This window comes from Ambystoma mexicanum, chromosome 10, assembly GCF_040938575.1.
Source record: "Ambystoma mexicanum isolate Mex_15411 chromosome 10, UKY_AmexF1_1, whole genome shotgun sequence".
Taxonomy (NCBI): domain Eukaryota; kingdom Metazoa; phylum Chordata; class Amphibia; order Caudata; family Ambystomatidae; genus Ambystoma; species Ambystoma mexicanum.
This window is the reverse complement of record NC_090932.1, coordinates 1148095096-1148110312: the sequence shown is the minus strand read 5'-3', so window position 1 is coordinate 1148110312 and position 15217 is coordinate 1148095096. Positions and strand designations below refer to the sequence as shown.

At 44.3% G+C, this 15217-nt stretch overlaps 1 protein-coding gene across 2 annotated transcripts in view; it reads left to right on the top strand.

Moving 5' to 3' along the window:
- Positions 1-1782: 1782 nt before the first annotated feature.
- CNNM3 (cyclin and CBS domain divalent metal cation transport mediator 3) overlaps positions 1783-15217 on the top strand; it is a 288143-nt gene continuing 274708 nt past the window's right edge. For both annotated transcript variants that reach the window (XM_069619067.1, XM_069619068.1), the window contains exon 1: positions 1783-3132. In XM_069619067.1, the coding sequence (XP_069475168.1) occupies positions 1806-3132 (1327 nt within the window). In that variant the 5' untranslated portion in view covers positions 1783-1805. The remainder of the gene's footprint in view (positions 3133-15217) is intronic.

Genomic DNA, 15217 nt, shown 5'->3' with positions numbered 1-15217 from the left:
AAGGACAAGGGAAAAAGACAACAGGGCGAAAGAAAGAATGAAGGACTACGCAGACCGGAGGAGAAAGACACGAACGGCAAACATACTGCCAGGCGAACAAGTGCTAGTAAAGCAAACCCAGGTCTACAAGGACATGCCACCGTTCGATCCCAGGCCCATGACAGTATCCCACGTCAAGGGAGCAATGACCACGGCAGAAAGAGATGGATGGGTCATCATGAAAAACAGCTTGTTATTCAGAAAAGCCAGAGGGGGCACCTTCCAAACATACAGGCAAGGGAATGAAGAGGAAGAAGAAGAAGACAAAGAGAGTCAGGGTACTCGCAGATGAAGATGAGTCAGACAGAGAAGAACATAATAACATGGAAGAACACATGGACAGGACAACCGCGTCTCCTCAACAAGAAAGAACCCGTCTCATTATCCGAAAGCCTTGATGCTGGATCGAAGAAATGGGGTAGGACTGTAATTATTTTGGGGGGCGATGTAGCGTTGTGAGATGCCACTGTCACTACAGTGGACCAATAGAAAGCAAGGGTCATGGACTCAAAAATGCGCGCGAATAAAGCAGTTCTTCACACGCGTCTGGGTGTCTGTATTATGCGCTGCTGCCGCCCTGGACCCAGCGCGCCCCACCTTCATATGCAACATCACACCTTCTTCCTTCCTGGCTTTTCAAGTTTTGTTGTGCAGCAAAATACCAATCCCTTCAGGGTTCTCAAGTTCTGTTGTGGGTGGACTGCCGGTCCCTTTTTTGACTGGTGGCAGGGCGCAGTGTCTGTTTTCCCTGCTGGTGGGGCGCAGTTTCCGTTTTCCCTCGGCGCCAGTTGTTTTGTTCTGTCCTGGATCGGACATAGCAGCTCTTGGACTTACTCTCTCGTTCTCACTCGTCACTCAGAGACACACGCACGGAGCAATGTAGTTGAAAACCTTCTTCTTTATTCCCCGTCCAAAACGGACCCGCCCCCTCTTTTTCCGGGTGTCAGTGCAGGTCTATGACCACAACAGACCCTGGATCGGCCTCCCAAAGAATTCCTTGGCACTCCCAACTCTAGCAAACCCACACAAATTCAAAACCAAAAAAGATGAATGTAGCTAAACGCACCGGAGTCTTCCTCCTAACCAGAGGGTTCGCATATAAGACATGGTTGACCGCCTGATCAAACACATTTTCGGGGCAGGGTAAGGGGGTGAGTGAGGTCAATGTCAGGCTAAAAAGTAAACCCCGCCCCGCACGATCTTGTTTACAAGAGCTTACTCGGGTAATTGTGGGTTGCCCCTTTAAGAGTATGTACAGCATGGAGATTTGAATCACAGGTCCGGAATACTCAATGGCAGCAATTACGGATGGCCGCTACCATGGGACCTTTTTATTTATTAGAAACCGGCAAACACAATTAGCCATGTTTCTTTTATAACAATCTATATAATTTTAGAGATAATTAAATCATATGCAACTATTAAATAAAATATGTTTTAAATGTAATGACAATACTATATAACTATATGTACATCCACATGATTGAGGTAAAGTGTTTGGTATTTTTATGTTAGTGACTGAATTTTGCAGAAGCATTTGGTCTTTTTTAAAGGCTTTCTTCTCACTCTTCTTTTCAACCGGAAATATGTTTATCAGTCAGTTCAGTACGTGATGCCTTCTGAGCCGTCTTTGCTTTCCATTGCCTCTACAGTCATTCTGGGTATCGTCCACCTCTTTTCTCATTGGTGGTTCTCTTCCCCTCTCGACCCAATGGGGAACGGTAGAGGGGGCGGACCACAACTATACCCATTCTGCCCCACGTAAGATGGCGGTGGATGGCTGGACTAAGTTTGCGGCTTGTGGCTGGAGCTGTCGGTTACTGGTGCTGGCATTGTTCCCGGCGGGCCCCGCGGCCCAGGCCCCACCTCCTGTTCTGCAGGGTGTGCAGCTGAATGATCACAGCAGGGCTTCCATGAAATTAGGGGTAATTACTACGACCCCTGGCGTATCATTCCGTTTGAGCCTCCAGGGTGAGGGTCTCCTCAACAACTCTTGGCCATGGCTAGGCTTTGCAGGGGGCGGCGGAGGTCCGATATGCAGCGGACTGGGGGACCAGGGCGAGGGCCCTATACAGTTGGGCACACAGGAGTTGGGCATGCAGTGGGGATTGGTAACCGTGACAGTTCCGGAGGGGTTGCCCAGTGGTCTTTACCACCTTTGCACAAGGGGTGCTCACGATAAGCCATGGGTCGCCTTTGCAGGTGCTGTCGTGGTCATTGATGCAAAGGCAGTGCCGACCCCGGCACCTTGGCTGCTGGGGGTGCTAGTGGCTGTAGGGGTTGCTCTGTCTGGACTGGCGCGCGGACTGCAACTTAGTGTCCTTTCTCTGGACCCAGTGGAGTTGCGCGTGCTTCGTGAGTTTGGGTCACAGACCGAGCGCCGCCGTGCTAAGCGGTTGGAGCGGCTGCGACGTTGCGGCACAGTGATCCTTGTTGCCACATTGTTGCCAGCGTTGGTGGCCAACGCAGCAGTTGCTGTCCTGCTGCACCTGGCACTCGGCATGCCGGTGCCTGCCATCTTCTTGGCGGCGGGCTGCTTGCTGCTGGCAGGCGAGTTGGCCCCTGCTGTGCTTGCCTCTCTTTGGGGCTTGCTTCTTGGTGCCCATATGTTATGGCTGACACGCTTGTGTATGGCATTTACCTTTCCGCTCTCTTTTCCGCTTGGGAAGTTGTTGGACCTTGTCTTTCGCCATGATGTCTCTTCATGTCTTTTACGCGAGAAGGTGGTGGACATGGTTCGCTCTAGCGACCCGTACAATGAATTTGTCAAGGAGGAATTCAGCAAGGGTGCCCTACGAACCAAAACAGTGGAGGACATTTTGACACCTGTGCGAGACTGCTTCATGTTGAGTACATGCGCTCTTCTGGACTTCAACACAATGTCTCAGATTATGCAGTGTGGGTACACCCGCATCCCTGTCTACGAGGAGGAGCGGTCCAACATTGTGGACATACTGTACGTGAAGGACCTGAGCATGGTTGATCCCGATGACTGTACGCCTCTCAGCACCATCACGAAGTTCTACAACCACCCTCTACACTTTGTCTTCAATGACACTAAACTTGACGCAGTGTTGGAGGAATTCAAGCGAGGTGAGAAGCGAGTAAACTTGTGTAGATATGGTTTACGGAGCGAATCATATCAAAGGACCACCTTTAGGGTCTGTATGGGGGACTAATGCAAGCTAATTTAATTACATCATCAGGGCAGAACTTTAAAAACATAATTTTGGAAGGACTGCCTTGTTCCCGATCACCATTGCGATCAATCCACTTCACTTTTGCCCACACAGTAGATGGCCACAATTACCTTTTATTCTCCTTGGAATTCCAAGGTGACCCTTAAATGTTTTGAATTGGCACCTTGTTTGGAATACTTGGAGCGATTTGAAATCGTATGCTTTGGGTTAATACTTGGGAAGCAGACTTGGATTCTGATGTCCCTCAGGATTCCATGGGCCTCCAGGATGCTGCTGCAGTCGATGCTCCCTCCCACTTAACTGTCAATCTACTTCCTCCTCTTTGGCGCACTATGTGACTGCTTAGTGCCCCAGGTCTGTTTCTCTAAATCCTCCTCTCGGACTGCATTCCTTGTTTGCTGCTGGGGCCTGCCTCAAGGTCTCGTTCTGTCCTTCTCCATCTTCCTCACCAGTATCCTGCTCACCCACCATGTCTTCACCCTTTCCTGCGGAGCTTTGCTGCTCTCCAGACTCCCCACAGTGAATCCTCTTTTTATCCTTTTCCACCTACCTCAAGCACAGTAGTTAAGTTGTCTGGAGCTCCAGGACAATACTGCGCCAATTAAACTGTAACCATACGTCACTGGCCCATATCTCAGGTTTGCAGCCTCCTAAGAGCTTGTTTCCCCATATGTCTGGGTAACATTGCTTAATTGCCATCCTTCCTTTGCTCTTCTGACTCTGGTCACCAGTTGGCCTCCTATTCACCTAGATCTATTGGACTTCTGCAAAAAGCTGGTGATCCTTGTCATATATTTCTGCCTTGCTGTGTCAGTGCATTAACTTTGAGTGCAAGCTTGGCGTACAGGCTTAGCTGCCATCTTTATTACATCTGTATGATCAGGAAAATGCTTTCTTTTATGATGTTATGTTGCTGTAGCAGACAGTCCACTCTTGTTTGTGAAAGCTTGCTGAAGTATTCCCTTTTTGATTTGCTGCTCATAGCTACCTCGTAGCATGGTTTGCCATTATGTTGGGATTTGAGTTAGAACTGTCTGGTTGCAGGTGGGGAAATAGGCGTTTCATTCAAAGTAACTCGACTGTTAATCATGATCAGTTTACTCATCCGCAGATGTGTTTTTGTCCTGTGCATGATGGTAGCTGGGGATAGAGCACTTCTTACCGCTTTGATGCCCTTTGTATATTTAATTTTATGAGCTGCAATGTTCGAAACCATAACACTTAACAGATAGGAAGCTGGCAATTTACTGCTATTAAAATTGCTTCTTGGCAAGAGACTTCTGTCCTACCGCCCCTCCCCCTACTTGTATGTCCTCTGCAAGGTGCTTTTGTGGGGCCGATACTATAGTGTATTCCACATAACCTAGTAGAGGGTTGATGATAGTGCATTGCTCTCTGCGTTTTCAATTTTCTGGCTCCAATGAATCTGGTGTTGAGGAAATATTATTTGGATGAAAGTGCTCCTTATCAATGCACATGGCCAACATGTGGATGTCCTTGTATTTGGACAGGCGCAGCTTTTGGAAGAGGGCTGAGGATGTTTGCATCATCGGTGAAGGTGATTTAAACTCCATATTGGGTACCTACGTGGACCGTAATGGGAGGGTAATTCATTCATTATCAAATGCGACTATTTTGCATTTTCTAGGTTAGTATTACTTGTCTGATACCTGGAGAACTCTGCATCCAGGGCCAAATATTGTACTTCTTACTTGTCATCTGTCGCTGATATTATCCCATTTAGTTCTCCTTGGTAGCTATTTAATGTTTCCCGTCTGTGTGCTTCCTCCTTTTGTGCTCGCTCTGCAGTTTGGAGATTTACCCAGCCTCAGGCCTACTGGGAACTTTGGTGAATATTTGTTACTTGATCCTGCATGCAATGCTGCTATAATGGAAGTGATTAACTACCACACAGCGTGAGTAGGATTACAATCTTATGTTTATTCGCCAGCGAGCTGGCACAGCATCCTGCTTTCCCTTCTTATCCAGCTCTCTCCCAACCGTCCTCCATCCACATTCTCAACCCTCTTGGCATCACAAGCAACTTCACGTTAATACCTACCACAACACATTCCCCTCCGACAAAACGTACAACAAGAATATTGAAACTCAGTTAAAGACATCTAAAACTGCGAGAGAACAAGTTGTGAACAAAGAAATTAACAACCTTCATTACCTAAAATAGTCCTTGGAACTGGGAATGGAAAATTGCGTGAGCAAAGGAGTGAACAACCTTCATTTCATTATTTAGTCCTTGGACTAAATAGGTCGTCTTTGAGATCTCCTACCGCTTCCACAATCCCCAATGCTACCACCTCCTCTTTCCAGGACATTCTTCTGCACCCTATCATCACAATCATTGCTACTCTCCATCCCTGTCTCTTTTCCATCTTCTACCATCCACACATCGAACCTTTTACCCTTGTACATGTTCAAATACTTACAACTCCACCTCTGCATACTCAACCTGCACATATTCCACACAGTCCCACCTTAATTCCTGACAGACTTGTATACTTCTATCCTTACAGGATCTGAACACTTTGAACCACATTTACCAGGAGCCACACCTTTCGTTATCCTCCCATATTCGCCTGGCTTAAACCTCCTCTTGCCATAACTTGCACCGCTTGAATTAGTTTGGATCTTACGTTGTTCACTTGCATATGATTTCATTTTAACCTATGCAGGGTCAACCATAGTGTTATGATGTCTGCCCCTCATAATCGCAAATGGTGACTTCTCTGAATCCCTGCTTATCAAAGTCCTTGCACACCATAACTTCTCAATCGCTGTCCCCACATCCCAATTGTTTCTTACTGCCTTCTCCACAGCCTCTACCATAACTCTATTACATCTCTCCACTTTGCCATTTGTTTTAGGGTGATAAAGCGCTGACAACTTCCCCTCAATGCCTACTCTATGTGCATACTCTTGCATTTCAGCACTGTTGAACTGTACTCCATTGTCACTTATCCTCTTGGGCTAACCCTCTCTTCTGAAAACCTATTCACGAAACTTCATTATTTCACTCGTCCAACGCTCCTGACCCACTTAGCCTCTACCATCACCACCAGAAACCTCTTTTCTCTTCCCTATCTATTATATGGTCGCAAAATGTCAATACCCAATATTTCCCAAACAACCTCAGGTTTGACCACTACACTGTACTCCTCCTTCTGTATCTTACAACTCTTGTCAGCATTCTGGCAAGGCCAGCAATTTCTCACAAACATTTCTACCATCAAATCCATGCTTGGCCACCAGTACTTTGCCTCAAATTTCTCTTTGTTATGGTGGATCCTGGATGACCTTAATGAGCTTTCTCCGTCAATTCCTTTCTCAAGTGGTACCAGCTTATCACCTCTCACTAACACTCACTTTCCATAGAACACTCATTTGTAACTTCCCAAAATGGTTAAACATTCTCATCCAGTTCACTTTTAGTCATCCATCCATTATTAGTAAACTCTCACCCTCTTGAGTACCTTTCCTCCAACCATTCATCCCTGGAAACCACTTCATTAACTGCTGCTACAGTTTCCTCTTTGTGGTCTTCCTCTTCAACACCCTTATCAACTGGGAAAGAAAATCAACTACTCTATTTTTCACTCCTGGTACATATCTTACTGCAAAATCATATCCCTACATTCTCACACTCAGCCTTGCTAACCTCGGGGTAGCCCTGCACAGACCTCCTCACCGCCAATAATTCCCCTAAAGGTTTGTGATTGGTACACACTGTAAATTTGCTTCCCCAAACATATTTGCAGAAATAATGTATACCCCACACGCAAGCCAACAATTCCTTTCTATAATATAGTATCTGCTTTCCACTTCAGTAACAGCTCTCAAGGCATAGCAAATCACTTTTTCCTGTCTCTCTACCACCTGGGACAACACTGATCACAGTTCTACTCCACTAGCATCCACCGTGAGTCTAGTCTCTCTACCGACCACAAACCCATCCAACTCCACAGCACTACAAATGTTGTCCTTTATGGTATTGAAAGCTTGCATACAACTCTCAACCCGCACAAAACTGGCATCCTTTTTCAATAACTTCCGGATCGGTTCAGTCATGCGCGCAAAATCACGCACACATTTGCTGTAGTATTCGCAAAGACCTAAACATGATCTTACACCATCTTTATTCATGGTAGCTGGAGCAATCCTTGCGGTTTTCACAGCATCCATTTTTGGACGGTATCCTTGCTCTAAATTTACATTTACTTCTCTCCACTTTAAGACCTTTCTCCGCTAACTTTGTAACACTATCTCCAATCTTTCATCATGTTCTTTTTCTCCTTTCCCAAATAGTTATGCCATCCTGATATACCAATGTTCCTTTTGAGGCTCTTGAGCACCTGAGTTGTAGCCCTTTCAAACATGGCTGCTGCCAAAGCAAGCCCAAAAGGCATCCTTTTATAACGAAACATACCAACCGGTGTGATTAAAAACTGTCAAGTCCCTACAATCTTCTTTGAAGTTTATCTGATGGTAAGCATTCGACCGATCCAAGATGTTAAACACGTTCGCCCCCTCACTACAGTTCACCATTTTGGAAATGATGGGCATTGGGTAATTGTTCACTTGGATGTTCTTATTCAAATCTCTTATTCAAATCTCTTAAGTGCACACAAACTCGGAGTTTCTCATTTTTCTTTACTGCTACCACAATGGGGCTCACCTATAGTGAAGTTTCAATCACGTCTTCCTTCTCCAACCTGTCATATTCTGCTTCCAGTTTATTCATCAATGCAAAGGGAACTGGTCTCACCGCCTTAGTTATGACTGGGATCGCTTTGGGATCATTTTATGTGCGTATCCTTTCAGCAAATCTAACTTTGTTTGAAACGCATCTCCTTCTTGGTCTCTGGCCCCAATCTTTTTGCTCTCTTTTCTGCCTACATAAAGCAGAGGGGCGCTCGCATGTGCCCATTTGTCTCGCTCTTTGCAACCCAAAACGTTACATCCTTCTTGGCCACAAACTTTGATCTCGGCTGTGCAACCTTTAAATTGCACACTGCTCACAAAAAATCCAATGAAATGTATTGTTGACCCTTTAAAACCTCCTGGATTACGATCTCTGAACGGTGCAGCCTTTGTCTCAAACCTTTGGATGTCAACTCCTGCCACTTGTTTTCCATAATTATTGTATATGGTGAGCAACTATCCACCATTAGCTTGAGCGGCCAATTCTCCTACACTACTTTGCACTTTATTCCATCCTGTTCACTCTTCCTGCCGGATTCGCACACCACTACTACTACTACTACTCTCCTCCGTGTCCGCTTTCATGAATAACCAACAGCGAAATGCCCTCTACCTTTAGAAGACATGCATATTTTGTTGATTGCTGGACAATTTATTGATGAAGCATAATGTCATATTCTTCGGCACCTAAAACATCTCTCTCTGGTTTCCGCTGTTGGGTATGTGCTCTTCTTAAAACTTTTCCTTAAGCACATTACTATCCTGATCTTTGCTCTTAGACCTTGCTTCATATGTCCTTCTACTTCATTCTCACTGTGCATATTTCTTTTTAACTACTGCCACATACACTTGATCATTTATCTCTTCATCCTTGCCACCACCCGATTGTTGTATATCCTCCTTCTTATCTATTTTGAGCATCTCTGTGTGCTCCATTAGTTTAGCAATTGTCGGAGCTTGCCGTAGGGATGGTTCTCCCACCGTCCATAATCTATCTTGTATTGCTGAATCTTTAGTGTATTTTGTAATCTGAACACATATGAATTCTTCCATTGCTATTCCTGCACCAAACTTGCATGTAGGAGCTAGTTTCTTAAGAGATGACACCTACTCCTCTGTTTCCTCTTCTTTTGTGCCCTCGTATAAAAATTAAACCTGTTGATGGGAACATTCGTCTCTGGTGCAGAATAATTGTCGAGTTGTCTTATTACACGCTCATGTACATCGATCTCGCCAGCATCTAAATCTGTTAGTAGATGTAGTTCCTTATACTTGTGTTGACCTTCTGGGCCAAGAGCATGTAATAAGAGTAGTTTCTTTTTCTCAGGTGTGAGTCCTTCAAGTTCGACCATTTTTAATGTAGTAGCGTCAATATTCTCTCCAGTCTAGCCAAGGAACTGGTGGTTGACCTGCATTAGGGAGAAAGCTCTCTGGAGGGTGCACTGTTATGCCTCGAATAGCCATGTCTCACTTTTGTTTTGACTTTTTTAAAGTAATCTTTTTGATATTCTCTTCTTTCCTATTCCAAAAAATTGCCCTTATTTATTCCAATATCTGTAGTACAGATGAGAATTTTTTTTTTTCTTCTTTTCTTTGTACTGGGACGAAGGAGAGTAGCTGCTACTTCCTTTCCTCCAGCGAAGTTCGTCTGGTTCAAAATGGCTGCATGTCACGTGATGCTGCTATGGTCTTTCCTCAAATTCCCGACAACTGAACAGTGATGGTGCAACACTAGATCTTGCAATAATACGCTGGTTCTTCATCTGTGTATTTCTTTCCTGCCGCTTGAGGAAGTTCAGGTCTTTCCTTAACTTTCCTGTACCGCTTCAAACATTAACTAATTTACATACCTGATGTGTGCCTAAGCCATAGGCTGTAAAGTACTTTACATCAATCCTGTTATACACCAACAGGACAGTTGCACAACGTTTGTCTGCTTCACTGGTACCTTGTCGCCAAATGAAGTGATTGACTACCATCTTATGTTTATTCGCCAGCAAGCCGGCACAGCGTCCTTCTTTCCCTTCCCCGGCTCTCTCCCCCCTATCGTCCTCCACCCACTTTCCACATTCTCAGCCCTCGTGACATCGCAAGCAACTTTACATTAATACCTACCACAACACATATCTATGAAGATTGCCCTGTATTTTGAGACCCATGTGTTTTCTATATCCTCTTGCACTGCTCTTTGGGGAAACATTTAGAATTTGTATTAATGGAATTGCTTTTTCTGTTTTTTCTCAGATGAAATTAAATGTTGTTGAAAAGCAGCTTCAACAGCTTTGTTTCCTCACCCCCCACCCCCTCTTCTTTTGGTTGTCTGGCTGTTCCAAATTTACAGGAATTTTGCTCGCGCTGATCAGGAAGTAACCTTTCTTGTTGGGCTGGTTCCGGAATGGAGTTATGGAGAAGCAGATGGGTGTAAAATATTGTTGGCTAGGCTACTACGTGGGGAGGTAGGCCAAGCACATGTGTATGATCAGGCAGACCTGTTCTCCTTTTTTATATCACTCACCTCATAATAATGAATCTCTCCTCAAACCCCAAAAACTTCCATTCTCCCCTCCACATCCGCCCTACCCCCCGGTAAGGCGCTAGGTAGGCTCTGATAGGCTAGTGGCAGAATTTTAATAGGCGTTTAAAGTAATATTTCACCTTCTCAGTTTATGGCAAGAATCCCCTTGGCGAAGGGCTACTCCTGTTATCTCTTCGGCAAGCCGTAATAACATTGCTACTCAAACCAAATAAATCCCCTACAGAGTTCTAACTGAAGGTTGGATGAGCACAAGCAAGTATATACTTCCTCATGAGATGCAATCTTTTTCTAAAGTTAATACCACATAAGTGTGTTTGTATGAAACCAGTTGGCCCGGCAAGTCAAAAGTAACCCCTAGCGAACTAGGCTTCAAGCAGAAGCAAAATGGCTTCCATCAATTAATTTCGAACCCTTCCCTACCAGTTGTGGATTGTGTAGTCCTTGATCTGGGACAAATGTTGACACCGAGATATTTGCCAGCGTTTGCTTGTGACTGTTTCAGTATATGCTTTATTTCATCCACCTGGACCTTTCCAGGTTTATACCCCATCGATCCATGGTGTCGAATCTCATTAAATGGTTCTTTTGGTTTCTTCTGAGTGTTTTTGAACACTCCTCATTTGTTCGTTATTTTCTTAGCCACGTGAAGTTTTTGTATTAATCTACTAAAGATATTGTCTGTACTAATGTTATTTTCTTTGTCTTCCTCTTCGTTGCAGTATCCGCCAAGATTGCTGACTCCCCACGTTGCTTGCCCTCATGCTTGAGCCTCTTGTGTTCCTTATTCACTTTAGGCATGCTTTTAGGGGAGTTTGTGTGTCTGGGGATCCTGATCTAATTTTTGTTTGTGGATGATATACAAGGATTGTAATCTACCAATCTTGTCAGGACTTGGGGTCCTATTTTGGTTTTATCAGTATTGCTCATTGTCTAGAACATTTCCAGCCCTTTTCACTGATGTTTAATGGTATAATTCCTATGTAGATGACCCCCTCAACTTCACATCCGGTGATGGGCAGTAGAGTGAATATTGGCTTCACCTAAATACCTCCCAAAATGCAGTTTATACTTTTTACAGCCATGTGTGTGGATAAACGGGCTGGGAATGTGTGTGCTGTTTTTTATTTTTATACTTCCTACAAACGGGTGCATACTCTCAACAGAATTCTTTTCTTTTTTTTGTCCGTTTCATTTTATTGATCAGGAAATCAAACGCACATACCGCTTTCTTCGACAGACATAGCTACACTGTGCTCGAATTTGTGGTATCAGCAGAGCAATGGCACAGCAAGGCGCTAATTATTTGGATGCATGTCTAATGGCCGGTTACAAAAGGCTGAACCTGTGGGTTCCAGAACAAAAGGCTGCATTCGCAGGTTGGGTCTTTTGCAACCAATCCCCTGCTGGTCCCTTTCTGGGGTACTCTCTTCCCTCCCACAGGCCTCCATCAGGCGGCCTGCAGCATGTTGTCTATATACTGCATCCCTGGAAGCCTGACGCATAGCATGCCGCGCTTTTATGTGCAACCTTCTTGTGCCTTGGGCTTCCAGGGCCGCAGAATTGAAGCCGCAAAAGTAATCTTTTTAAAGTCCAATACCAAGAAGTACTTGAAGGTAAAACTCTTAAATGTGCACGCCTTAGTAGGTGCAAAGAAGTAGATCTGTTTCAGATAAAATATATATTCTCGTCTAAAGAGATATTTCCGTTGGGCATTACTTTGTAGTTTTTTTTTGGAGGAAAAACAAACACAATTTGCTCCAACTTCCACAAATGGGGCATACATACTCCTGTTTCAAAATATCCGTAGCCCTGCTGGTTAAGTGCAACTTGATTCAACATCATTTAGTGCATCCAAGCACTGAGCTCTTTAGGAAAGCCCGGAAACTAAATTTTAGTTAAACTATGGAGAGTTGCAAAATATCAGCAAGTGTTAAAACGTCAGTTTACTGGGGAAGTGGGGGGGGGGGGGCGTGGAGAGAGAGGTGCCTTGCCTCGATCAGATTGCTTTGCTAATGGAAAACGTTGTACATTCCAGACTGTTATTGCACCTGCTCGTTTAGTCGTTTGTCTAAATGTTGCCGGGTTCAGGGGCTACAACCTTGTAATAAAACCAGACTGATCAGGAATTTAAAACAATTCAACTGTGTTTGAGAGCTCTGCTTGCTAACAGGGAAGACCCGTTTAAGCGTTTTTTCTGAATCCTCCCCAGCCACACGCAGAAATTATCGTTAAGAGCGTGATAGCTCGACTTATCGTCCTGAGCAAATCCATCTAGGGGGCATAAGGATGGTGTGGGCGCTCTTTACTAGTATTGCCTGGGAGTATTTTGCAAAAATACTATTGGCATCTGGCCTCCAGGCCAAGTGCTGAAGGCAGTTGGGTTCAACAAAAAATAAACTTGGCTCCCGAGCACAGTTGTTCCTTTTTGTGCTGTAAGCAACTCTTGAGGGGGGAGGAAGCGGGTGCTGAAGAGGAAGGTTTTTTGTTTCCTAGTGGCTTATGCAGCAGAAACGTGGCTGAGGGGGTAGTGGGTGTAAGCTGCTTGCTCACCAGGGCCACTGCAGGACACACAAGATGAGATGACCACAGAGGAAGCGGTGGAGGGAAAGCAGGATCTCCCATGTATTCTCTTCAGCAGGGCTTCCATAAAGTTCTGCATTATCTTTAATGGCATTTTTAGGGGAACCAATAATGCAGATGTCATTACAGCAGTATCTGCATTCCAAATTCTTATGGAGTGTGGTCAAAGTATCTTTTTCGGCTTCGGTATTCTATTGCTCTCCTTGCTCGGTTCGGATTTTAGAGACTGTACAGTGGCTGTCATGAGGCAGGAAGCGCAAGGAAAAGCGCTGCAGTTATGTTAGCCCTTTACCCTAAATTTTCTAGGAGGGTATAATTTGGTATTCCAACTCCAGTTGAAGATAATTTTGGACACGTTTTTGATTTTTGGAACCTGTAAGTAACGCTACAGTCTCCCAGCAGCACTTATTCGAGAACCCTTGGATTCAGGTCATCCAGCTTCAAAGTGCCAGATGCAAAGAAAAACAGAAATGCAGTCAAAAGTAGCCCAATTTTCCCTGCAATAGCCCAAAAATTAAATCACTTCACAGCCTGGAAATAGAAGCCCCGGCCCCCGACTTTATTTTTTTAGATATTTTTTTTATTTTTTCCAAAGCTTCTGATAGGAGCAAACATTGTTGGAAGCTCCTTATTGGGTAGTGTGGCAGAGAAGTTTGGGAAAAGAGATTTTAGTGATTTGGTAGCTTCATGCTGTGGCATTGCCCTTGCTATGCCAGCAAGATATTCTCAGTTGTATCCCCTGCCACCTTTCTCTCTCCTGTAAAACTGGACAATGCACCAACATAAAAGTAGGAAAACAAGTTGCCTTTTTTATTTTTATTTTATTTTTTATTACCATGACTACTGACTGCTTATCAGTAGGAAAGGGGCTGCATAGGGCCGGTATTATGGACATGTCTCTGGATGTAAACTAGATTTCCCTGTGACCCAAGCTTGTTAAAAACAAAGGGACGTTTGCTCTGATATTCAGGCCTTGCTAGCTGCATAAAAATGTCCCAAGCAGATGATGCATATTGCTGTTAACAGGGTAGAAGTAGGTTGGCAAACGAGCATTGCTCTGTGGATATTTGATCTCTCTGCAGTGGCAGCTGGATTCTGGCAGTGTTTGCCCTCCTTTCCCCAAAGCAGGACACAGTTTTTAAATAAGAAACACTTTGGGTGGCATGAGGGCCACAATTAGGCATTTAGGGACAGTCCCGGTAAAACCAGGGAGATGCAGAGTTTCAGCACAATGACATGAACCCCCAACCCCTCCACTTCCATAGTCCCATATGGGACTATGGACCATAGTCCCATCAGTCCAGATAACGTTTCAGGACTAATATCGCTCAGAAGATCTCCAAAGGTATGCAGACATCTGCTCATCAGTCCTAATTGTACCTAATTGTTTTTGTTTTTGTTGTTGTAGTTAAGGCGTGCACAATAAAAATAACCTAGAAATAATAATGATAGGCAAAAATGGAGGGCTGAAAGTGGCCTAATAGCGACGTGTACTATGTAACAAACGCTAAATCTTCTTCTCTGGAAATTTCTCCTGTAATGAAAACGCTATTTGATAAAAATAATTACCTTTTTTAATTGAAACATAACTCTATGCACTGACAGTTAAAAATATAAACGCAATTAAAAAGGTATTGGCATAATTGACCTAAACATTTGACCTGAAATCGATCAAATGTATATATGGGGGTGGGTAACGGTACATTTTAGACCGAAAAATGTCAAATAAATTCGATCAAATATGATTAGGTAAAATGTTGTAGGTCAAATGGACCAAAACCATTAAAAATGGTTTCCTTGTAACACAGTCCAACATTCCTTTTTGCAAAACTGTGTGTATGGGGGCTTTTGGGTTTATGTCGACTGTAGTGTTATTTCACAGCATATAATTAACAGTAGCACTGGGGGGGCGGGGGGAGAGGACTGACTATTCCAGGCATAGGCGGCCTGGTGGAAAAATGAACTACCACCCTATTGCGTGCATTTCAACTCTGGAATTTCTGAGAAGCATGCTTTAAAATGCACGCATAATGCTTTCAAAGTAATCATTTTGCTTCCAGGTAACCAGTGCAGTTGGGGGGAGAGCCTTTGGGATGCTGGCTCTTCTGGGGCGTCTCAGAATAAATAAGCCTGGCATAAAAACTCA